The sequence below is a fragment of the Suncus etruscus genome, chromosome 6 (assembly GCF_024139225.1).
Source record: "Suncus etruscus isolate mSunEtr1 chromosome 6, mSunEtr1.pri.cur, whole genome shotgun sequence".
NCBI lineage: Eukaryota > Metazoa > Chordata > Mammalia > Eulipotyphla > Soricidae > Suncus > Suncus etruscus.
The window spans coordinates 91,552,298-91,575,485 of record NC_064853.1 but is presented as its reverse complement, the minus strand read 5'-3'; the positions used below and the strand labels follow the sequence as shown (position 1 = coordinate 91,575,485).

The window sequence follows — 23,188 nt, the reverse complement described above, 5'->3', positions numbered from 1 at the left end:
TGGTTTGGTTTTGGATCACACCCAGCAGCACTCAGGGGTTCCTCCTAGCTCTATGCTCAGAAATCACTCCTGGCAGCCTAGGGGGACCAAATGGGATGTCCAGATTTGAACCATCATCCTTCTGTGTGCAAGGCAAACACCCTACCTCCATGCTATCTTTTCAGCCCCTCAGACTTGAATTTTAAAGTGGAAATTCTAAACGAGATGTCCAGCAACTTTAAAACCTGTCCTTTGAAGTCTAGATTATTCCCACCAACTTAATCAGTACATAAATCCTTTAGCTGAAAAGAATGACATCTGATCATAAGTAACAGGAACCCATAAATCTCCAGCATGCTGTTCTCTCCCTCAGTGTCACTGTCTCCTGTTGCACTCTTGGCTATCTCTCTACAATCTACAATCAGCTCACCACAAATGCTGGCAAATCACACATGATCAGAAGATGTAATTCTTATCTGTATTCTCTTTTTATCTCCGAAGTATACTGCTCTGTATTTTTTTAACTATACTATGTTTCATGACAGGCAGTTAAAACTGCTGTACTGGCACAGATCTTAGACTCCTGATACATAGATTAGATGGTGTGATAAGAATGTTAATTCATCCCAGAAGCACCTTGCAAGAAAGCCTCATGACCTTGGAGTGCTGAGAATCTTTTGTTTTTGTTTGTCTGTTTGTTTTTGTTTTGGGGGAATCAAGGGTAGGATGCATAGGGGTTACTTCTGGCTCTGCACTCACGGGTCATTTCTGGTAGTGCTCTGAGACCATATGGGATGCCAGGGATCAAACCTGTATCGTCCCAGTGCAAGGCCAATGCCTTATTCACAGTGCTATTGCTCAGTGTGCTATCACTGTGCTATCACCTAGAGAAACTTTTGTTTTGTTTTTGGCCACACCCTTTGGTGCTCAGGACTTACTTCTGGTTCTGTACTCAGGGATCACTTCTGGTGGAGCTCAGAGGGCCACATGTGGTGACAAAGATCAAACCTGAGGTTTACAAGGAAGCCTCATGACCTTGGTGGGCTGAGAAACTTTTGTTTGTTTTCAGCCACACCTTTTAGTGCTCAGAGGACTATGTGTAGTGACAAAGAACCAATCTGAGATTAGTAGAATTCAAAGGGGCTTACCCTCTATACTACCTCTTTGTCCCCTCTTGAGAATATTTTTTTTTTTTTGGTCAATTCCGGTGATGCTCAGGCTCTGCACTAAGAAATCACTGCTGGCAGGCTGAGGGGTCCATATGGAATGCAGGGATTTGAACCAGGGTCTGTCTGGATAGGCCACATGCAAGGCAAATGCCCTACTGCTGTGTTATTTCTCCACCCCAAGAATCATTTTATACAGGCAATCTGACTCAAGAATTTGCTGTCAATCCACAAATGCAGTTTAATATTATGGTTCAGTTTAGCCTACTGGCACTCAGTTATACCAAAAACATGCTAGTTGGGATCAGAAAATAGCAAGTTGCCAGAGCAATAGTATAGTGGTAGGGCATTTATTTTGCATGAAGCTGACCCAGTTCGTGGCCAATCCTGCTTCAGTCCCTAGCATTTCATCCCTGAGCTGGAGTACTTTTGATCATGGCTGGGTGTGGTTCAAAAACAAACAAAAAGTAGCAAGCCAGGTAGGACAAATTTAGTTCATAACTTCAAAATAAGAAAGTACAAAATTAGTCTTTACTAAAACAAAAACAAGTAGAGCTTGTTTTTTCCATATTTACCACTACTAAAACCTTTAGGATGCAGTTGAAAAAAAAAAAACACTACTTCTAATTAATTTATTTGTCATCAGAGAACCACTATATCAGGCCAGGTATTTTGCTCCCATTCAGTCCTAGAAGAAAATGGGACAAACTTGAGCTATTATAAGAAGCTCAGCATTCCATGCCAACTTTTTTAAATTGGCCTCATTTTATTAGATCTCAGAAGCCTCCCTGCCCCCACTTTTAAACTTGGCGATCTATCCTCACCCCAAGCAGGTCCTTGAACACAGATGAGCTTATCCATTATCATAGTTCACAGACTTCTCCATAGCTGCAAGTTGACATTTGGAACCTGTGTCATGCAGAAGGAATGAAAACCAATTCAGGAACCAAGTCATAGATTTCTAAAACAAAGCCCCTGGGGCTGCAAGGGGAACAGAGGAGTGTCTGGAGAGAAGGCAGCAACCAGGCTGCGGTGACAGGGCTCTCATGAGCTCATTTCACTTTGGGGGGGACCATGGATGTGTCTCTGTGGTAAAGCATTTGTTATACATGCGAGGCCCTAAATTCAATCCTCAGCATAGCAAAAAAAAAAAAAAAAAAAAAAAAAAAAAAAGGAAGTCTTTTCTGGAGTACTAGATTTGTATGTGAGCATACATTGTATAGGTGATAGGATAGGACAGATCCTGTCCCAGGTATAATATTATGAAGGATCTTGTTTTCATTTTGAGAAACATGGTGTTTTATGTTTTCTTTGTCCTTGATTCCCAAACATAAACCATATAAGGTCAAAACCACAAATTTGAGAATTTGACTAAATTTTTGATAGGCTGAATATTGGATTTGTACCAGACAGCCCAAGGATATATGTATATATATACATATATATACACATATATATGTATATATTGTATGTGTATATATACATATATATATGTATATATGAATGTAAGATTCTAAGACTCTATGCTTGTTTTACTCTACATTCCCTCAGCCCAAGAAGTATTTTTTCTCTCTTAGCAATATAAGCATAAGCAGTAGAGAACATGAGCTTGAGGGAGCTTCTTGTTTGCAGCACTATTTATGTATGAAACCATTCTCTCTCCTTTCTTTGAGTATGTAATCCCAGGACCCAGCAATGCACTGTGTTGCCTGCTACTCAGCTAGGTGTGTGTGAGGGAAAAGCAAAGCACCTTCACCATTGCAAGAATCTGGTCACCAGCACCTGTTTTCCCCACCCACTTCTTTCTTAGAGCTGGCTCTTCGTTTAATTTTACAAACATATCTGGGTCTCCGCTTATCGGTTATAATGGCCCCGGTTGCTTGCCAGGAGTATTGTACCACCATTGCTGAAGCATTTGTCTCTTCTGTCTAATGTCTGTCATTACACAAAGCATTCTAAAAAGCTAATTTCCAACCTTCAAAATATACTCTGGCTACAGAAGTCATTTCATTAGCATAACAAGCACAAAGTTCCAAGGTGGTAATTTGGTTATAGATCTGAAATTCTTCTGATTCCAGCAGATTAGTGCTGCGGTATGAGATTTCCCGGTAGCAACTCGGATGTGGGTTAGTGGATCTTCTGCTGGAAGGGGTTTCCAGTGGGGTGAATAATTTAGTCTTGGAGATGCAGGTAAAGTCATCGTTTTCAATCTCACTTGCCTAAATCTGTGTCAATTCCCAAGAAACCAACAACCTTCCTCCTTTTTTTTTTTTTTAATCCTCTTTTGGGACCCCTCCCCAAAAATCTATTTTAAATGGTTTTCATCCACAGGTGTCTCATTAGGCACCAACAAATATGAGAACTTTTCTCAGGGCTAGAGAGGCACATTTGGGGGCTTTGTTGTTGGAAATGGGGTGGGTGAGTTTTGGGAATCCGACCTCTGTCTGCCCTGCCAGTTGTGGAGGTGCAGATTAGCTGCGACCAGGCGGAGGCTGGGACTATGGTGGTAGTAGGGGTCAGGAGGGTTGAGTTGTATTCAGATGTTAATTTACACCTGAAAAGACTGAATGCGGTCACCCACATGTGGGGTGGGGGTGACTGGACTTTCTCATGAATATGGGCCAAGAGTGCTTCCTTGGGAAAGATGAAAGTTGAATCGAGTGGGGGGGGGGGGAAGTAGTCCAAAAGTTATAAGGGCTAGAAGAAGGGAAGGAGCAGAGACAGCTTGGAGGAAATTACTTAGCATCCAATTGTAATTGGGCTATTGAATATTTCCTCTAACCATATCATTTTAAGGGATAAATGATAAGTTGCACTGTTCTCTTTTCTAATGATCTGGAAACTGCCTATCGAATAAAAATTTTTTTTCTGGAGAAATAGAGATGAGAACTTAACCTTTTTTTTTTTTTCCTGCTAATATGTTTTATTTTGCAGTCTTTGCAGTCATTCTGTTTAACCACACAGCGTTCTACCTTGCTTAGAATCCCAAAGAACCTCCTGGGTAACTAAGGAAGAAAAACCTACATTCCAACACTGCTTTTAACCTCAAACATAGTAAAGGGTTCATTCAGACCCCAGGACCACACTGAGGCATTAATTAGGCTGATGAAATCCATCGAAATGTATGAATTCAGCATAATCAAGTTTCTACTGCAGACTATCGTTTAGGAATACGTGAGCAGCTGGGAGAATAGAAAGTACTGTTAGAGTTAAGTCATGCATGTAATTGAGTATATTTAACATAACCATTTTAATGATCAGTGATTAAAAGTGCATCTTACTTAAATGGTATATCCTCTGCAATTTGTTCATATCAACTCGATAATATTCTCAAAAGGAAAAAGTAGGGATACAAATTTCTAAACAAGATCTTTTTTTTTTTTTTTTTTTAGTTTGGGAGGGAAAGCGGGAAAGTGAACTGGAAGGAAAAAAAGTGGCATGCAAGCAGCTATACCAATAAGTGAATCGTTGTTTTAGCTACCTTCTGTGTTTGGTTCAAAAATATTAAGATCATCTAAAATGATTTTTAATCCCTTAAAATGAACATATTTTCTTATCGATGTGTTATCTGTCTTGCCTTTATTTGTATGTGTGCGCATGTGTGCCTGTCTGTGCCAGAGATTGAACTCAAAGCCTCACACGTACAAGGCAAGTGTTCTACTGCCAACCCACATCTCCCCAGTGCCACAAGATTTTTTTTAGGGGGGCGTTCTGTTACAAGCCTGTTGATTTCAAAGGTATTCTTTGGAATAATTTTTTTTTTTTTTGGTTTTTCGGGCCACACCCATCTGATGCTCAGGGGTTACTCCTGGCTAAGGGTTCAGAAATTGCCCCTGGCTTGGGGGGACCATATGGGACGCCGGGGGATCGAACCACAGTCGCGATCTTTCCTGGGCTAGCGCTTGCAAGGCAAGATACCTTACCTCAAGCGCCACCTCGCCGGCCCCAATTCTTTGGAATAATTTGGAATAATTCCCTTTCCAATTCTTATTTTTGTTGTGTATTCATCTACAGGTTGCATTAGGCACCAATTCTTCTTTTGGGGTTGGGGCTTATCTTGATGAAACTCAACCTCCATGAAGCTAGAACAGAGCAGAGGAAAGAGACCAGCAAAGTTCAGGGAGGGGCACAAACAGAAGAAGAAAGAAGGAGAAATAACCTGTTCACATCAGTAAGGGACCTGAAGCAAATGTCCATGAAGCCACCGTAGAGCTAGTCAGAAGCACAACCATTTGTTGTTGTTGTTGTTATGGTTTCCTAGCTTTTGTGCCAAACACATGAATCTCACGAATTAACCTAGGGAAAGAACCAAAAGCTGTGATTCTAGATCCAGAGCTAGAACTGGGTCAACTGCACACCATCAACGCATCCATGGAGACCCCATAAATGAGAGGGTTTCACAGAAGGGGAGCAGTTGGCTCAGCTTTGAAAAGTTGCCTCTGGGCTTCTTTTCATCCCTTCACCCCATCCCCTTTGTATACAGAAACGGATCTATGCTTCCACTCTAAATAGACTTTGGGGAGTGGCCCTGCTTCATCATCTGGGAGTTGTAACAGACACTGACCAATTTTTATAAGCCTGAAAGAGACCGAGAAAGACATAAAGACATAAAAGTATTTGCTTCCTGCAAATAAAAAAATTTTTAGGTGAACTTCATTGGAAGCCCCCCTCACCCAGAGGCATGTCTTCTTCGCTGTGGAAGGGCAGCTCTTGGGAAATCAGACCTCTCAAGGAGTTCTCGGGGACCCAATGTATAGTCTATAAATATAGTGCAGAGTCATGCCAGGGGCAGTCAGTGCAAGAGAATCTGGAGTCTTGAAAGCATCTTTTTCTTCTGGCTATGGTGGCACTTAAATGATAATGCAGGCAATGGAGCTAGGAGATTTATATCTTTTGGAAAGTAGGGCGAGCCAGATGGTAATAGCGTCATTAACACACAAACTTGGGATGTGCAAGTGAAGCTTGAAATTGGGAAAGAGATTGGGAGAACAAAGGGGGCTGCTGTTGAAAAGCTACCCCTCTTCTGCCGGCCAAAGCTAAGAGCCTCTTGGTCCGGGGTCTGCTCCAACCCAGAGCTAGATAATAAACGACAGCTTTCCCCTCCCCTGTTGTGACTTAGAAAGCACCAAGAAAACTTTAGCAATAGGCAAATGTGGCACTTTATTTATGTGTAACCCTTTGTAGCCTGCAGTAGGACGGTGGGCCTTTAAATCTACGGCATTCCCACCCTCCACCCCCTACCCTAGTTTGATAAACCTTGAAAATGATGGACATTTATTTTTTGAAATCAAAGTGCCGCTTGTTGCACGTCTCAGACAGAAGTTCATTTTCCTTTCCTTATGTAAACACTCTCTGTAAACAGGAAAGGCTGAACAGCAAGTACTACCTTGTCTTGTTGGTGATGGGGGTGCCAAGGTGTTCATGGGGTTAAACTCAGAAGTTTTATTTTGGAAAACCCTCATATTTAAGTTCACCTTCCACCACTGGAACAGACATAATTCAGAGAGAACAGAAAAAAAAAAAAAAACCATTAACATGAACGGCGACATTAATAATAATGGCGCATGCTTAGAATAATCCTTCCCTCACAGCTAGAAGAAAGTTTGCAACTAAAGACAATGAAATCAATAACTTGACCCTCCTTTTTTTTTATCTAGGCAGTGTAAACACACATATAGGATTTCTGTGAAGTAACGGTCACACTAAGTATTAAGTATTGAGTGGCTAGAATGATGCTGGTGAGACACTGGCAAAACTAAAAATTGAACGATTCTCCCCCTCTTTAAAAAAAAAAAACAATCCCCACCCCCAAATCGGGAGCTCTCTAAAAACCCTGAGGACTTAGTCTCAAGGCATTATTCAGAGAAAAACTGCGACTAACCCTTCGTCACAGGCAATTGTAAAGAGTTTCAAAGGGCCGATCAAACGATCGCCAGAGTAATCTACATTCAAGTCCGGATGGTGGTGTTACTGCACACACCTGCGGGGTGTTTGCTGTCCGTGCCCCCTCGCCCAGCTACAAATCATCATTAAAGCGAGCTGCTAAAACTTCTCCCCAGTTTTTTAGACAAGAGTTGCTCGGGACAGTTCACTTTGCTATTGCTACAGCTCGCAGTAGATCTGTAAAGTATTTTGGAGCTTCAAGACAAGCAAACCCAACACTTCTCTGGCGCGGGGACAGGAAAACGGGGGATGGAGCGAGGGCTAGGGCTAGCCATGAGCCCTAGTAAAATTCTGCTCTTCAATTTCCTGAACAGAATCACTGCCAAAATCTATATCTAGAGCATCAAGTCAGAAGCAACTGCAACTTGAATTTTCTGAGCTCTAAACCCAAACTTTGTTCCTTTTCTCGGCCTCGACTTTGCCACCAAGAAAAAAACTCCCAACTAGTTTCTCTCTCTTTTACAGAAAGACACCCTTGGGCCAGCACACGCCCTGGGATCCTGCACAGGATAACATTTTTCGCAATCAGAACTGGGGTTGGAAAGTTGGAAACTTTCACTTTTGGTTCGTGGGTTTAGAAAGTTAACAGCTTCCTTCCCCCACTCCCATCCGCCTATTCCTCGCCGGTCCAGTTCTCAGTGACATCGCCTTGGGGGGGGGGTGTTGGGGAAAGTAGTCAATTAAAAAAAAAAAGAACATGGGGGGGGGTGTCGGACAGTTGGAGGCGGGGAAAGGGGAGGAATGTCTGTTTCTGTCTGCTGCCAGCCGGGTGTCTGCAAGTCCTCCGCAATCCATATTGCAACTCTTTTGGGGGGTAGGGAGACTGGGGTGGGGTGATGTGGGGGGAAGAAGCGGTTGCCCGGTGATGTCAAGCTCAACACTGCATCAATAGAACAATTTTCCCACTGCGAGCTTTGGCTTTGGCTTTTTCTTCTCCACGCCGAGTGGAGGCGTCTGCGTTGCAAAAGACGTACCAGCTTCCGAATGCCCGGGGGGGGGGAGGTGTTGTAAAAAAAAAAAAAAAAAAAAAAGAGGGCGCCAGAAGCGGGAGGTGTAAATATGGAAATGAACTCATTAGGAAGGGGGTGTGGTTACCGTGAAGCCCCCTCCTCCCTGCCTTCCTTTCTCCTCCGCTGCCACCGTCCCAGCTTGCTAAATATGAGATGACAAACAAACAAATACAAGCGGGCGCTGACGACTTAACCCCCAGATCCAACCCGCTCCAGCTCATTCGCTTCTTCTGCAGACGCGCTGCGTGCAAACCTGGCGGCGCAGCGCCGGCCCGTGACGCCCGCGGGTGGCACCAGCGCCCCCCTCCAGCGCCCGCCCGGCTGCCGGGGTTCTGAACGCGTCGGGGCCCACGGCCGCGTTTCGAAGGCACACGCAGCACGTGGCAGGACGCCTCGTTTGCTTAGACGGTGCCCAACGGCAGACCAATGCTTCTTCTGCCAACCCCGAACTCGAGCCTAGAGGCTTGCAGCAGGGGAGGGTGGCCGGGTTCTCTTTTTTTTTTGGAGATCAAAACAAAACAGACACCAAACAGACACCCCAGCAGAGAAAAAGTCACGTCTCCGGGGTGCCTCTGGCCACAGGACTTTTCCTAAGCGCCACACAGTCCCAGCGAGGGGACAGCCGCTGGGACAACAGGCTGGAGCCCCGCAGGAACGCCAGGATCCATTTGAGCGCTCAAGACCCCGGTTGAGATATTATGCACCAGGGACCAGGTGCCTAGAGCGAAGATGTGGGGGTTGCAAACCCCAAGAGGCATCAATCTGGGTGGCTAGAAACTGTCTGAGTGGGGGGAGGTTGGGGTGGGAATAAGAAACAAAATGCAAAACCTCTCACACACACACCCCACTGCTCCCCAGCCGTCCTGCCCCCCCCTCCCCGTGTCCTTTAAGACGGGCTTCTGCAACGGGCAGGGGCGAGGGGCATTCTGATGGGTTTTCTTTCCCCGTGGCCCGCCTCCCAGCCTCTGCTCCACCCAGACCGGCGCTTCCCCAGTTGCGGGGCCCCGTGGAGGAGGCAAGCGGCCGGCTCTCCGCATCTCCCGCCTCCCGCAGGCCACCGAGCCTGAAAGCGTGTATTGTCCCGCGGGGCGCGGGGAGGCCAGGGCCCCACCCCACCCCCAGCAGAATCACCCCGCGCCTAATTTCTACTGGGGAAAGTTTCCCAATGCACCCCTTGTGGTGAAATACACTTGTAACGGGACGGAATGAGGATGTGTGTGTGTGTGTGTGTGTGTGTGTGTGTGTGTGTGTGTGTGTGTGTGTGTATGTAGGGGTGAAGGGGGGTGGGAATAAGTTTGGGAAAATCTTCTGCCTTCTCTCAATTCTTCAACTGTTTCCCCTCAAGCACTTTTCTTGGGGGTCTCACATTAGGAAGAGGGCGCCGGGACTGAGGGTGGGAAATGTGAAGTTGATTCTAGACCCGTCGAGGGGTTGCTTTGCAAAGAGAGAAAGGGGGAGGTCTCCACCCCAGGTGCGGGCCGCGAGGCCAGCTGCACCGTGAGGGCGCAGGGAGGGGGACGAGGGGGCCCCGGGGGCGCGTGTGCTGGCGAAGCATTTCGCACCTCCTGTTTATTTTAGAAGCGGGAGGGGTGAGGGGGAGCGAAGAGGAAAGAGAATTGTACCATCTATCCCCCGACTGGCAGTAAAAGTTGAATCAAATGAAGAGGCGGGCAGAAACAAAAAAACCGCTGGAAAACTAGGGGATCTCTCCTTGACCCTAATTCCAAACAGTCGGCCCCGTTCTTGTGCAAAGGACTCCGACGGCTAAAACGCCACCGAGACAGCGCCGCTGCACCGACGGTCATTGCCGAGGTCGAGAATTGTTAGGCTTAAGAGGGCCACTGGAACTCATCTTTCCCAGGACCCGCAGAGGGACCCATTCCTTTCCTTTCCAGAATAGTCATCTGCATTGGAGGGGTTCTAGGTTTGGTCTTTCCGGGCACTTGCCAAATAATGGCACAATAGCCCTAACCAACAAAACAGAACCCCCCCTAAATTCTCTTCTTGAGACCAGCATAATTCCGTGAACACACTAGTTCGTTAAAAGAAAAAATAGAATCAAATAAAGAGAAAACAAAAATAAAAATAACCCACCACCCAGGTCAGTGCTCTCCGTGGTCAACCACCAATGTAACCACGAAGGGGTATGCGTATTCTTCTTAGTGGTGGCTCTTCGGGAGCTGCGCTAATTTGGTGTGTGGACTCAATCCTTAATGCTAAATCGGCAATATAAAGGGCTGCAGAGCACGCCTGATAAAACCTCTAATTGCTACTGGAAGATTTAGGTAGTTGCTGGGTTCTAAGGACTACCACCACCATCATGCAGACACATAAACACACACACACACACACACACACACACAACTGCAATAAGAGTGTCGGTGCCCTGTGGCTGGAGGCTGGGGGGGGTAGGTAGAGTTTGTGGGGCGTCGAGTGCCCCACATCTGCTGGAACTTCCATATCTAAGCTGTTCATTTACGGGAGCCAACTTATGAAATCTCCACAATTAGATCTTCATTGTTCTTCCTCCACAACACTGTCTAGAAAGAAAAGGTCTTCTCGGTCGGGGCCAATCCAACGAAGCGTTTGACGTTATTAAATAATAAAGCGATTGTGATTTACATTGTGGTGGAGAAAAAAAGGCCAATTATCCACTGTTATGTTGCCATAAAGATCATATTAACTCGAATTAGTAATCAAACAATATGCGAGCGTTTTTTAAAAAAGTACAGCCGAACTGGGTGTCAGCTTACGGCGACGTCTTCTTCACTTTCACCAGCGAACTCACCCGCGCCGCCAGCCCGAGCTCGAGGCAGTCGCCGCCGACCCGAAAGGAGGGACAGAGCAGCAACATGGTGATTAACGGTCTCCAGTGTTAATTATTCGCAATTAATCCCAAACGGGCGAACCTTGCCGGGCTTCCTGCAAGTTCCCAGGTTCGGGAAGCACTTGGGGGAATCGCGCCTTCCAGGGAGGGGATGGGGGGCGAGAAGCTGCAAAGAGGCCGGGGCGGTGCAAAAGCACCTGTGTGTGCGCTCAGAGCTGGGGCTGGGTGGCTGGGTGGGTGGGGACTGGGTCGGGCGGTGGCTGAGCGCGGGCGGTTCTCAGCGGTGGCTGGAGCCTGGCGGGCTCCCCGAGACGGGTGCCTGGGTTGGGCAAGGAAGGCCCCGCAGCAGTCTTGCAGCCCTTAATGCATCTTCGCGATTCTCCACTCCAAGCAAGCACTCTCGCTCGCTCGCCCTGTTATTATTAGGTTTATAACTCTTTGCCCACTTAAATTTGTGCAGCCAACCAAGGAAATCTAAATAGGTTTGAGTCGCCCCTTGGGTACCGAATGGAGGCTTTAATAAGAAAGATTAATTGTGGGTGTGTACCTGCCGGAAGACCCGGTAGCTTCGGTCAGTGTGTGTATGTGTGTGTGTGTGGGGGGTGGTGGTGGTGGGCAGGAGGGAACTCTCCTCCGAGGCCCAGACTTTAGTTGGCGCCATAGGCATACAGCACGCGGGCCACCCGGTAGCACTGCGTGGTACAGTCTCACACGGCGAGGGCAGCGCAGTTGGTGCTAAGCCCCAACGCTTCCAGGACTATTTGAGGTCTTCAAGGCACTTGATCCTCATTTGCCTTCCATACCAAACCCTCCGGTCCTGTGCCCCACGCAGTGGTACCCCGGGCTCTGGCTGCCTCCACGCGGGAAGTGGGAGTTGGGATTAAAGTCGTAGCCTCTGTAAGAGGGACGGGGTGCCTGCCTATTTCCCCCACAACCCTATTCCCTATAGGCGCACTCATGATTTAAAACATTTTTTTAAACGGAAAAAAAAAAATAGGGGGACCTGGGTCTTGCTTAGAGGACTAGAGAATAACTAGATTGGATGCCTCGAGGGGGAAAAAATACTCAAACAAACAAAAAGCAACCAAAACAAAACCAAAATTAAAAAAAAAAAAACCACACCAAAAAATTCCACGCTTGTTTCAACGGTTGTTTGTAACAAACTCGGAGAGATTCTCCAGGGCACGGTGCCCCCCGGCAAACCGAGGCTCAGAGGGGGGTCGGCCAAGGACTGGGAGCTGGGGATTACGCCGGGTTGGGCAACAGTTTGGGAACCAAGTTCTCGCCCCTCCTCTGCTCTCCAAAGGTTGGAGCTCCCGGGTTCAGAAGTGGTGAGGATGGGGGCGGAGAGCAGCAGAACTCAGTGGGGGTTGGTGGGAAGAAGGGACATACTCAGACTGGTTTCTCGAATAATTCCCAGTAAAACTTGAGGATACCACCCCCCCTCCCCGAGGCCTGAATTTGAAAATGTGCAATTGAAATCTTAGGAAGCTTGAGTCCTGCAGGCCGGTGGTGGCGGCCGGGCAGCCAAAGGGTGGTCGCGTCTTTGTGCAGAGTTGAGAAACAGTTGCTGCCTTTCCTCTTCTCTATCTCCCACCCCTCTTCCCCGTAAAACTCGCTCAAAAGGAGGCTGACTCCACTCCACAAGATTAATGTCCGTTCATTTGAAGGATTAACCCTCTCACGCAGCATAATAAAATCGTAGAGGTCCTTTTCAATTCGAATAAATACAGGAAATTCGCGCCTTCTCTCCTTTCTTGTTTGGTCTCCTCCAGAGCACCAGAAAACTGCTGGGGAATAGAAGTATAATTTTGAAGGACTTTTTTTTTTTTTTTTTTAACTCCCGAGAGTTTTCAGATCCTCTGAGGGTCGTGTGGGCACCGGTATTGAGAAAGAAAGTAGAGAGATCGGCTTAACTTTTTAGCTGGACATTATTCTTTTTTTTTTTTTTTTTTGATTTGGAACTCACGATTAAAAATCTATTTGTTCCACACAGGGCTCAGCAGATTTCAATGTTGGTCATAGGAGCCACAAAATGTTCATTAAAGGAACCTAACCAAGGCTACTGTATGGCCACTTTGTGAACTCAGGACTATGGATAGGGGGAAAAGTATGAAAGTGTGAGTTGATGTCACGCTGGCTGTCAGTGTGTGGTCTATTGTGGAGAATGGTGCTTTTTGACTGAACAGAGGGGGCCCCCTCCCCCCTTCCCCAGCTCTACTGCACCTGCACTGGATGAGGGAGTCCCTGCCATTCAGCCCATCGCAGATTGTTCAAACAGAAGACAACTCTGACAGCATTCAATTCATTACATTTCTTCCTGCTTTTCAAACCAACACACACACACAAAATGAGTATTGCCAGCCAGTGACAGCCAAAAAAAAAAAAAATCCGTAAAATACTTTATATGCAGCTAATTTGGAAGCTCACACAGCTAACCATGAAATATTTTGTATTCCCAACTAGTAAGGCATCTTGGGGGTGGATGGGGGGATTACCTGATTTTGCCTATTGAAAACATTGCCTCTGTATGGGGCATACCTCCACACACCGGGATAGTAGATTTGTCAAAAGACACTGCCTTCTGGCAAAGAGAGAAGTGCCAATGGGAATGAAAGCAGAAACGTGCTAAAGAGAAAGTCTCAGATTTATCTTATCAGATGGGTTGACTTGAAGTGCATTCATAATTTATGCTGGTGGTAGGCTACCAAGAAACCAGCCAGGGGCAGGCAGTGAGCAAGGCAAGAGATCGGAGAAAGGGAGGCAGCAAGGCTGAAGTGTGAGCTAAACATTTAAATCAATTTTCTCACAATAAAGACTTCCCCCCATATGCTCAGGTTTTATTTTGCCATCTTAGATTCCAAGATGTTTTGCACCATTTCACAAAGCTGATGAGAGAGTGTTGAGAAAGCTGATGAGAGAGTGTTAGTCTGGTTTAACAGAAGTTAGGGTAAACAAATTCTCACAAGGGAAACTTGATTTTAAGATATTTTCCTTGGAGGTGGGAATAAGGAGAAACAAAGAAAGGAAGACTTTGAGCAGGAGAAAAGAGGCTTACTGCTTAGTATTTCAGGCTGATTCAAATAGAATATTAGGCAATGAAACCCAGATCTGAGCTGTTAAGTATAATAGCAACATCGACCTGGATGTGAGTTGATACTAAACTGACTGCATGTGAAATATTGGCTAACATGTTGCAGATCATATTAGATCCCAGACCAGTATCAGAGCCCAAGACAGTTTCCAGGGCCCCTCCCCCTCCTATCAGAAGAATATTCAATAAGTTCAATGGATTTGGGACTAGAAAAGAGAACTTGAGACTTGTATTTTCTGGATATGCGGAGAAGCTTCCCACCAACAAATAATTTTATCCATTTAAACCACACCTGGATCAAAGGTTTAAGTCACAGTTCTTAGTATTTCTTTGAGCGGCCACTTTCTCCATTCTAAATAGATTATGAAAGCTGTACAAATTACTGGGAGTGGAGGGCGAAAGAGAAAATGAAAATGCCATAGCAATGGCAAGCCAGAGCAATGTCCTAACTGTGGTGGGTATCAGACAGTATTAGAAAACTCCTTGAAGTCCAATTCTCAGGCCATTGCAGAAACTTAACACAGGGCCAAATAAAAGAGAGCTACAGCGTAAATTGTTAAGGCTACGGTGAAAATTGTTGAGCATCTCCAAAAGAAAACAACAGCAACAAAACAGTTCATTCAGACCTCACAGCAAACTTTAGATAGCAAATCAACTAACTCTAAATATATACAGAAGGAAGCACTCTGTGATCTCTCACGCCATGATGTGTGTTCCACGCATGTGTTAAGTCCTTAAGACTATTTGTGTGTTTGGTTTATGAGGGTAAAAGCTTCTGAACTCAAAGAAAGTGGGAAGGGGGCGGGATGATGGAGTCCTGCTCCATGGGCCTAGCCCTGCCAATGTTCCAACTACCCTTTCTGGAACATTCAAACGAATCATTTCATTCCCAGGCCCAGCAGGCCCTGACGTCATGAGTTGGGGGTGGGGGCGCAGCCCCGCTTCTGGCCTGGTCGCCAGCGATAAGAACCCTCGGGAAAAATTCAACGCTCCTTTTAATACAGCAATTATTTTTTCTGCTTTACTCAGAGGGGGCGGCTTCAGCCTGGAATACAGTAGCCCCACTCCTCCCCTTCAAGGAAGATGTTCAGTGATGGCAAGTTTGCAAAATAACTTCCTCGTGGAACCCAAAGCGTAAAACACGGAGGGGTGGTCTGAACAAGGTTAATTTCACCACCGAGGACCCCAAAGAGGAGGAAGGACCCGAATTTCTCTATTGATCCCTGGCATCTGAAAGGAGACGAGTTTGCCTTCCCTATCGCTTAATTAAAAGTAACAGCGAGAAAAGTAATAGCTATCAATTAATCTTATCTGGTGTCAGGCACTTTCATTCTTATTCCCTTTCCGCGAAGTATATACATCTGATTCCCCGTTTTACAAATGGCCAAGTGAATGGATCACTTTATCACTTTGCCTGCTCTTTTTCCCAATGGGGCCCAGTATTCTGGGACGCGCACACATTTCATGCCAGTCGGAGGCATCTGGCACTGCCAAGGGCTAAGCGCAGCTAAACGCTGTGACTCGGTAATAATTACCAATAAGCAACTCTTTAAAAGTAAAGGCCTGGGGTAACAGGTTGTTTGGATCAGACAACCTCTGTTAAGGAAAGTTGGGGTCCTGGGATCATTTTAGGAGTCACGAGGTCAAGGTGGAGACCGCTGCAGCTGGGTTGCAAAAAGAAGTCGAGTGCAGTACAGGTGCTAAGACTTTGCAAATTTGCCTGGGCAGGAAAAAAAAAAAAAAAAAAAAAAAAGAAGGAAATCCGGGCATTTTTTTGTAGAGGCTGGGGAGAAAGAAAAAACTCGTGCTAGGCGCAGCACCTTCCCAGGGAGCCTCCTAGGAAGCCTAGGTCAGGGCCGCGGTGACGTCAAGCCAGGGCCCCGCGCTCCTCCAGGTCTCTGCCGGCGCATCCGGGGCACCGGGCACAGCACACTCCCAGGGGGTAGACGGTGGGAGAGCGCTGCACTCGCAGCGGGAGCCAAGCGCTTTAGCCGGAAGAGGGACACACAAGACATATGCACAGCCCTGCAATCTTTCCCAACAACGCACACTGATTCTGGACATGCAGAGAGAGAGAGAGAAGAGTGACACACAGGGCTCCTAGGAGCATTTTAATTACCTGACACTTCTTTGCAAAGTCAAGCAAGCTTTTCAAGTGCAAATACCCAGAGCTGCAAAGATCTAGGCACAAGGAGATGACGTTCTATTTACTTTTAAAAAAGAAACTGAGATGAGCTTGAGATGAGTGCTCAAGCAATACAAGAAAAATCATCGCACCAATATATAAAATAATGTCTATGTCGATCCCCCGTTTACACACAGAAACTGAAACTCTGCCATCAGAATCTTGGCCTTGTCCTAATAACCCAGCCTACCAAAGACAAGTCACTCTGGCAAGATGAGAAAGTCAAGTCCATTATTGCCTAAGAGTCACAGAAGGAAAACATACAACTTGAAAATTGTAAAACTAGACAGCATGAAGGGAAAGAGGTCTGAGAAAGGAGGGGGGGGAGAAAAGAGAAGAGAAGAGAAGAGAAGAGAAGAGAAGAGAAGAGAAGAGAAGAGAAGAGAAGAGAAGAGAAGAGAAGAGAAGAGAAGAGAAGAGAAGAGAAGAGAAGAGAAGGAACCAAGTTTCTTGGGAAATAACAAAGGTCAGGTTTCCAAGAAAGTTTTTAATAGAAAATAATAATGCAAGACATCAGACCAATTCTCTGGTGTGAGCAATTTCCTTTTTTCTGAAAATGTCCTTCCAGACTGCTTAGTTTAGAACTCTAGAGCGCTCTTCCTTTGCATTTTATTTATTTTCATAGGAAAAGGTGTCATCCACTTCTCTTTGAGGGATGCACCTCAGAAGAGACCCCTAAAGAAACCCACCCACCCCGCATTTAGATTTTTTTAAAAGAAGAAAAAATTTTTCTATCCTTACTTGTAGCAGTCCTATAAAGCAGTCTTTGCTCAGAAAACAAGGAAAGGCAGATGGTATGAGGAACAGTAAGATGCAAATTATTTTAAGGCAGTAATGGGGGGGGGGTAGGAGAGGGCATGAAGAGTGTTGGAAAACTTAAGTCTCTGCTAAAGCACAAGGCAAAAGAAACTTCATCCACAAAGTATAATATGAGGACCCGTTTTGCAAAATTCTCCAAGAGCAGAACATAAAAAAGGGGGGAAGGGATATGAAATGCTCTTTTAATTACAACAAATAAGCAGTGCCAAATAGCAGGCGATCAAACCACAGTCAAACTTCAATCTCAGAGCAGTTAGCTATAAACTGTTAGCAGTTGAAAAGTAAACCTTGTGCACACAAAGGCACTGTTTAATTTTCTTCTTGTAAGGGTTCTAAATGAAGACCCCATCACTATGCAGCTAAACAGTATTTCTTGTCCCCCTGAGGCGCTGATCAGTTCTTTTTAATGTGAGAAAACTGGCAGCTCAAAACCCGTCAATGGAGCTCCCACAACAAAAGTTCTGAAAAGCTGAATGATTTGGGTTTGTAATTACTGCATCTCGTCCCCCTCCCCTAGCAGATTATCTCTTATTCATTCACCTTACATTATTGCCAAGGAATCTTAATCGCAAAATCATTCTCTTACCACTTTAACTAGGGCCACGAAGGGAACTTAGGGCAGGAGGAACTTATGACATAGCAGAAATGGAACACTCCTTCAACACCCTTCCCCCCCCCCCCCCACTATACCTGGAAGAGTTCAAACCAATAACCAATAGATAGGGAGGTCAGGAGGGTCTATCATATATCCCAATTTACTCAGAGGCTAATGGAACTCAGAGTATTGAGTCTATGGAGAGTTCTGTTTAAGAACCTGACTTTTATTGGCAAACAGGAATGCATATCCTTTTTAAATACAGAGGCTGCCTGAGTCTGTGAAATCCTATGCTATCTCTCCACTTAGAAAAGGCAAAGGTTATAAATAAATCCCCCTCCCTTGGCTCCCCAAATTGCAAGGCCCCAAAAGACCTTGCCAGGCAGGCCAGGCGTGATGGAAAAATTAAGGTAACATATCAAAGTCTTGTTTTCTTGTAAATCAAAAACAGTTAAATGAAAGAAAAAGAGACTATAATCTCACACGCCAGTCTAGCCCAGGCGAATACTTTACAAAAAAGTCTGTTTTAGAATCCGAGGGCTCTGAGTGTATTTCAATCCAAGGCATTGCTGATGGAGAAGATTCTCCTGGGATTTTTCTACTGCAAGAATGTGTTGGTTCTAGAAATAAGTACAGCTATTACAACCAAATCTACTAGCAGACTAAATAATTAATTGAAGCGTTGCTCTTTGACCCTTGAAAAGTCCAGTAGGGACACGTTTATAGTAATAATACCTCCGAATGAGCCCTTGTCAAATATTCATTTAGTGGTTAATGTGAGCCATTTCCCCCTGGGACTGGCTGTAATACCAGCTTCCCAGCATTGGCAAGAAACCTTGCTAATCTACTACAGCTCAGCAAAAATATTTTAACGCTCTTTATTTAAAGTGTATATGTCTGTGTGTGCAGGGGGAGGGGTGTAGAGACATAAAAACTAGCAGAGGGTGCAAACTATAATCTCATCCTTTTGCACATTTCTATACTGAGTCTAGGGTGAACAAAACATTAAGTTCACTATCTTTAACTAGAAATGAAGTAGTTTTAGGATGCAGATAATATTCTGAGAAGAAGAACACTCCAGAACTAACTAATTTCAACATCAAAATATCACCCTTTCTGGGCAAGGTGTACTCTCTTCTTGAAAGTCACATAATTAAAATATATGTTCAATAATGATATAGTTATGAAAGGACATATCTTGGGAAATAATTTATCCCAATGAAATGAATGATGAGTTATGAAGTGTTTTCCTTGGGTCTATCTTACCAAAATAATTTATATTTGTGAACAAAATGGGTTTTATTTAGTTAGGAGCTATGTAGGAGTAGACGAGAGAATAGAAGTTCTCTTGTTTTGTATCGTGGGTGACAACCATTCAAAACTAATTCAACTTTCCCAAGTATGGTCTTTCCTCTTGCAAAATACTGAAACCTGAGCATTTGGGCAAAAATTGACTTTTTAGGTAAATTTTGTGGGCTTTTTATTTTTTTTTTAAAGTGAGATTAGTGCTGTGCAAACCCATATATATGTATATATATTCATGAAAAATTTTTACTTTTTAAAATATATATACTCTATACACTTGATTGGCACAAATTCCCGGAATATCCTCCCCCACCCCCCAGCAAAAATCATCTGGATCTTTATTCAAAGTTTCTTTTATTCGTATGTGTGAGCAAGAACTGGCGAATGTGCTCATTACCACGTGAATAATCCGTATATGCATTACAATAGCTAGCCAGGCCGGGGGGAAATTCTTTTAGAGTCTCTGCATTAATTAAGGGGGGGAGGAAGCCTCGCTACGAATTGGGAACTGGCATAATATTACCCTAAAAATGCAGATTTAAAAAAAAGTAAATAGACAACCAATACACACCAAAAGTAAAGCAACCCAAGTTAAATTCTTAAAAATGCTTAGAAATACGCACTGTCCGAGGCTGAGCTCAGTACGAACATCACGAAAAAGAAATACTTTTCTTGGGGAAAAAAAAAAAAAAAGATGAAATGCAAACCAACGGTCTGGGCTAATTGAGTGACTGCAGCGGGTATTTTTAAGCCTGGGTGAAAGGAAGATTCTAATTTCCTCCCAAAGTTGTAGCAAGTTGACACAAGGAGCCCTTGAAATTGTGCGAAGTTAACCCACGCATTTAAGAATGTCTGACTCTTGGTTCCTGTTTCCCTTGCGGGGAAAGATGAGCGAGGTAAGAACGAAAGAAGTCTCTGAGACCCTCCTATAAATCCTCCGGCAGCGCCCAAGAACAGGGAGGTTGCCCGGCAGAACCATCGCTAAGTCTAAGACCTTGACGGTTCCCTACTTTTCCTACCGAAAGCAACTTCAGCCTTTCCTAGGGCAAAAGAAAAAAAACAACAAATGCCTTCTCCGCTAACCATCCCTTAGCCCCTCCGCCTACTGTTCTATTACAGCTATAAAACATTGTTAACAGATCAAATGCACAATCATCTCCAAATGTGATTAGACCGGAGAAAGTAAAATATCTACCTCAGAGTTGATTGTATTCTTCTTTAATATGGCTGTTGCCTGGCTTCTCTTTTGCTTGTTATCAGTTGCAGAGATTATCCGATTTGGGGCTACAGGCTTGGACCCGCGCTGCCAATTTAAGAAATGGAATTCATGGAGGGAGGGAGAGAGAGAGGAAAAAGAGAAAATAAATAATAATGATAATAATAGCCGTGAGAAGTCGGGGAGTTTTGCAAGACACTCTTTGTTTCCCCTCGCCCCTAAACAAGAAAATGTAGAGGAGAAAGTTTATAAAGCCAAGGAACAAAGAAAGCAAACCACTTGTTTCCTCTTTGACAATAGCAGGGCCGGAATAATCCAAACAACTTCCAAGCAGATGAGACTTTGCATGCCTACTTTGCAATTACTCGGATACAAGCAGCATCATTTTCCCCCTGAACCAGGTTTCCAAAGGGCCATTGTACTGTGAAGAAAACGAAAACAAAACCAGCCAACCTGGTTCTGATTTGACTCAATACCCCATCTGCTAAGCTACAGCAACATTTTCAGAATTGACTCCTTTCTGGCAACAAGTGGCATAAATCAGTTTAAGTTCCCATCATGCTTATTCAAACTGCTTAGAAAACGAGAGAGTGGATTTCCAATCTATGTCCCTAGGTATCCATTTTAGAAATGACATAAGTATTTCAATTTTTTATCCCTGGCACTTTCAACTCATCAGCCAGCCTTTTTTATTTGTTGGAGCTAACATTATGAGCACTTGCGGCTGGACGAGATCAGAGTTTAAGGTTATTCTGATTTCTGGGTTGAGCACAGTCTATTTTCCCCGATGAGTTAGTTATGTATAATCAGTGTTATCCAAGCAAATGAAAGACTCAAACGTAATTTCAGTGTCCATATTTCAAAAATTTATTTATCTCAAACTGTGCATAATGGAGTAAAAACTTAAGTTGAAAATGTACCTGTTATAAGGATGGTATTAGTTCAAATATATACATGGATTCTCGGCAGACTGATTCAAATAATACAGAGCCGAATCTTTAAAATACAACTACGGAAAATAAAAGGGGGGAAACCTTAAAATATCACAATAAATTTACAGAAATATTACAAACCATAAGAAAATATTTCAAACACAGTAATTTCATGTTTTTTTTTTATCTGAACAAAATGGAAAGTTGGGAAACAAAACCTATTATAAATTACCAACGATGTCAACCTGCATGACCGTTTTTGCTTGTAACAGTAAGTTAAAAAATTTAGTACAATCTAAAACTTTTGCCCCTTTAAAGACCATGGAGATGGTTTTGCCAGTACTTAATTCTAATTTCTGCCTTTTGTACAATTTTTATAAACAGTCCAAATCTGAATCCTTTTCCTTCCTTCCTTCCCCGTTTGCAACTGCCCTAAACATCAGCTGCAGACTGCAAATTCAGCAAGAAGCCTCTCCTTGAAAAATATTGGCAAATTCTCAGCTTAGAAACAATGGACATTTTTGATTGCCATGTTTACCTCGATAAATACTGTACAAAAGTTGCTTGCAAATATTAAAACATTTTTTTTTGTCACTTGGAGACTAGCTCTAAATATTATTGGTAAAGACTTTTGCAAACTTCCTGCAAAGCGCCTACCGTTGATCACTAGAACTTTTAAAAAGTTTTGCGTAGTTTTCTTTTTTCCTCCACATCCTATACAGGGTCCATTCCCTCGCCCTCCCGCCCCACCCACCCGTTTTCTCTGTACAAAAATAGTCCCCCAAAAGAAGTCCAGGATCTCTCATAAAAGTTTTCTCATCGGCATCGCTTATTATCATCATCATCATCATCATCATCATTATTTTATGTTTTGCGCGCGTGGTCGGGTCTGCTCTTTTGCAGCTGTCACTTGCTGCTGCTGCTGCTGCTGACTTTTTTTTCTCTCTCTCTTTTCGAGCGTACCGGTTCCTCTCCAGGCTGTTGCTTTTCCTTACCTCTCCTCCCATCTCCCTCGTTTTAGCTTTGAGTCCCCCGATCCCCTCCCACCCACTGCCTCCAGTCAGTCAGTCCAGCGTCCGGCCCTCACATGTGCGAGAGGGGCAGTGTGCCGTTGATGGCCGTGCCGGGCACCGGGCCGCTCTGGTAGTGCTGGGACATGTGCAGTCTGCTGGGGGCGGCGGGTTCCGGCACCTCGGCGCCGGGGAGGTACATGCTGATCATGTCCCGGAGGTCCCCGGCCTGGCAGGGCGCCCTGGAGTGGGAGGAAGAGGTGACCACGGGGGGGCTGGAGCTGGCCTCGGACTTGACCACGGAGCCCATGGAGCCCAGCGCCATGCCCGGGGTGCCCTGCTGCGAGTAGGACATGCTGTAGGTGGGCGAGCCGTTCATGTAGGTCTGCGAGCTGGTCATGGAGTTGTACTGCAAGGCGCTCACGTCGTAGCGGTGCATGGGCTGCATCTGCGCCGCGCCGTGCGCGTTGAGGCCCGGGTGCTGCGGGTAGCCCAGCTGCTCCTGCATCATGCTGTAGCTGCCGTTGCTCCAGCCGTTCATGTGCGCGTAGCTGTCCATGCGCTGGTTCACGCCCGCGCCCAGGCCGGCGCCCACCCCGACCCCGCTGGCCATGCTGTTGCCCCCCGGGGCCAGCAGGCCGCCCGGCAGCGTGTACTTATCCTTCTTCATGAGCGTCTTGGTTTTCCGCCGGGGCCGGTATTTATAATCCGGGTGCTCCTTCATGTGCAGCGCTCGCAGCCGCTTGGCCTCGTCGATGAACGGCCGCTTCTCGGTCTCCGACAAAAGTTTCCACTCGGCGCCCAGGCGCTTGCTGATCTCCGAGTTGTGCATCTTGGGGTTCTCCTGGGCCATCTTGCGCCGCTGCCCGCGGGACCACACCATGAAGGCGTTCATGGGCCGCTTGACGCGGTCCGGGCTGTTCTTCTGGTTGCCGCCCGCGGCCGCCGCCGTGGAGTTGCCGCCGCCGCCGCCGCCGCCGCCCCCCGAACTTTGCTGCGGGCCGGGCGGCTTCAGCTCCGTCTCCATCATGTTGTACATGCGGGCGCTGTGCTGTGCGCGGGCCCGGGCCCCGCCGCCGCCGCCGCCGCCGCCGCCGCTGCCACCGG

The 23,188-nt window shown here is 45.5% G+C and overlaps 1 protein-coding gene and 1 long non-coding RNA gene across 3 annotated transcripts in view; both read right to left on the bottom strand.

Moving 5' to 3' along the window:
* The window catches only part of LOC126012110 (uncharacterized), a 176,095-nt gene that overhangs the window by 16,161 nt on the left and 136,746 nt on the right, over positions 1-23,188 (bottom strand). For both annotated transcript variants that reach the window (XR_007496782.1, XR_007496781.1), the window contains one exon: positions 20,119-20,226. This is a non-coding gene — a long non-coding RNA (uncharacterized LOC126012110). The remainder of the gene's footprint in view (positions 1-20,118; positions 20,227-23,188) is intronic.
* On the bottom strand, positions 22,139-23,135 carry SOX2 (SRY-box transcription factor 2). Its single transcript, XM_049775883.1, has one exon. It carries the CDS (start codon positions 23,118-23,120, stop codon positions 22,155-22,157), a length of 966 nt encoding a protein of 321 aa, XP_049631840.1. The 5' UTR covers positions 23,121-23,135; the 3' UTR covers positions 22,139-22,154.

Excerpts from the sequence above, each read along its gene's own strand:
- SOX2 (XM_049775883.1), bottom strand. The coding sequence starts at position 23,120 with ATGTACAACATGATGGAGACGGAGCTGAAGCCGCCCGGCCCGCAGCAA.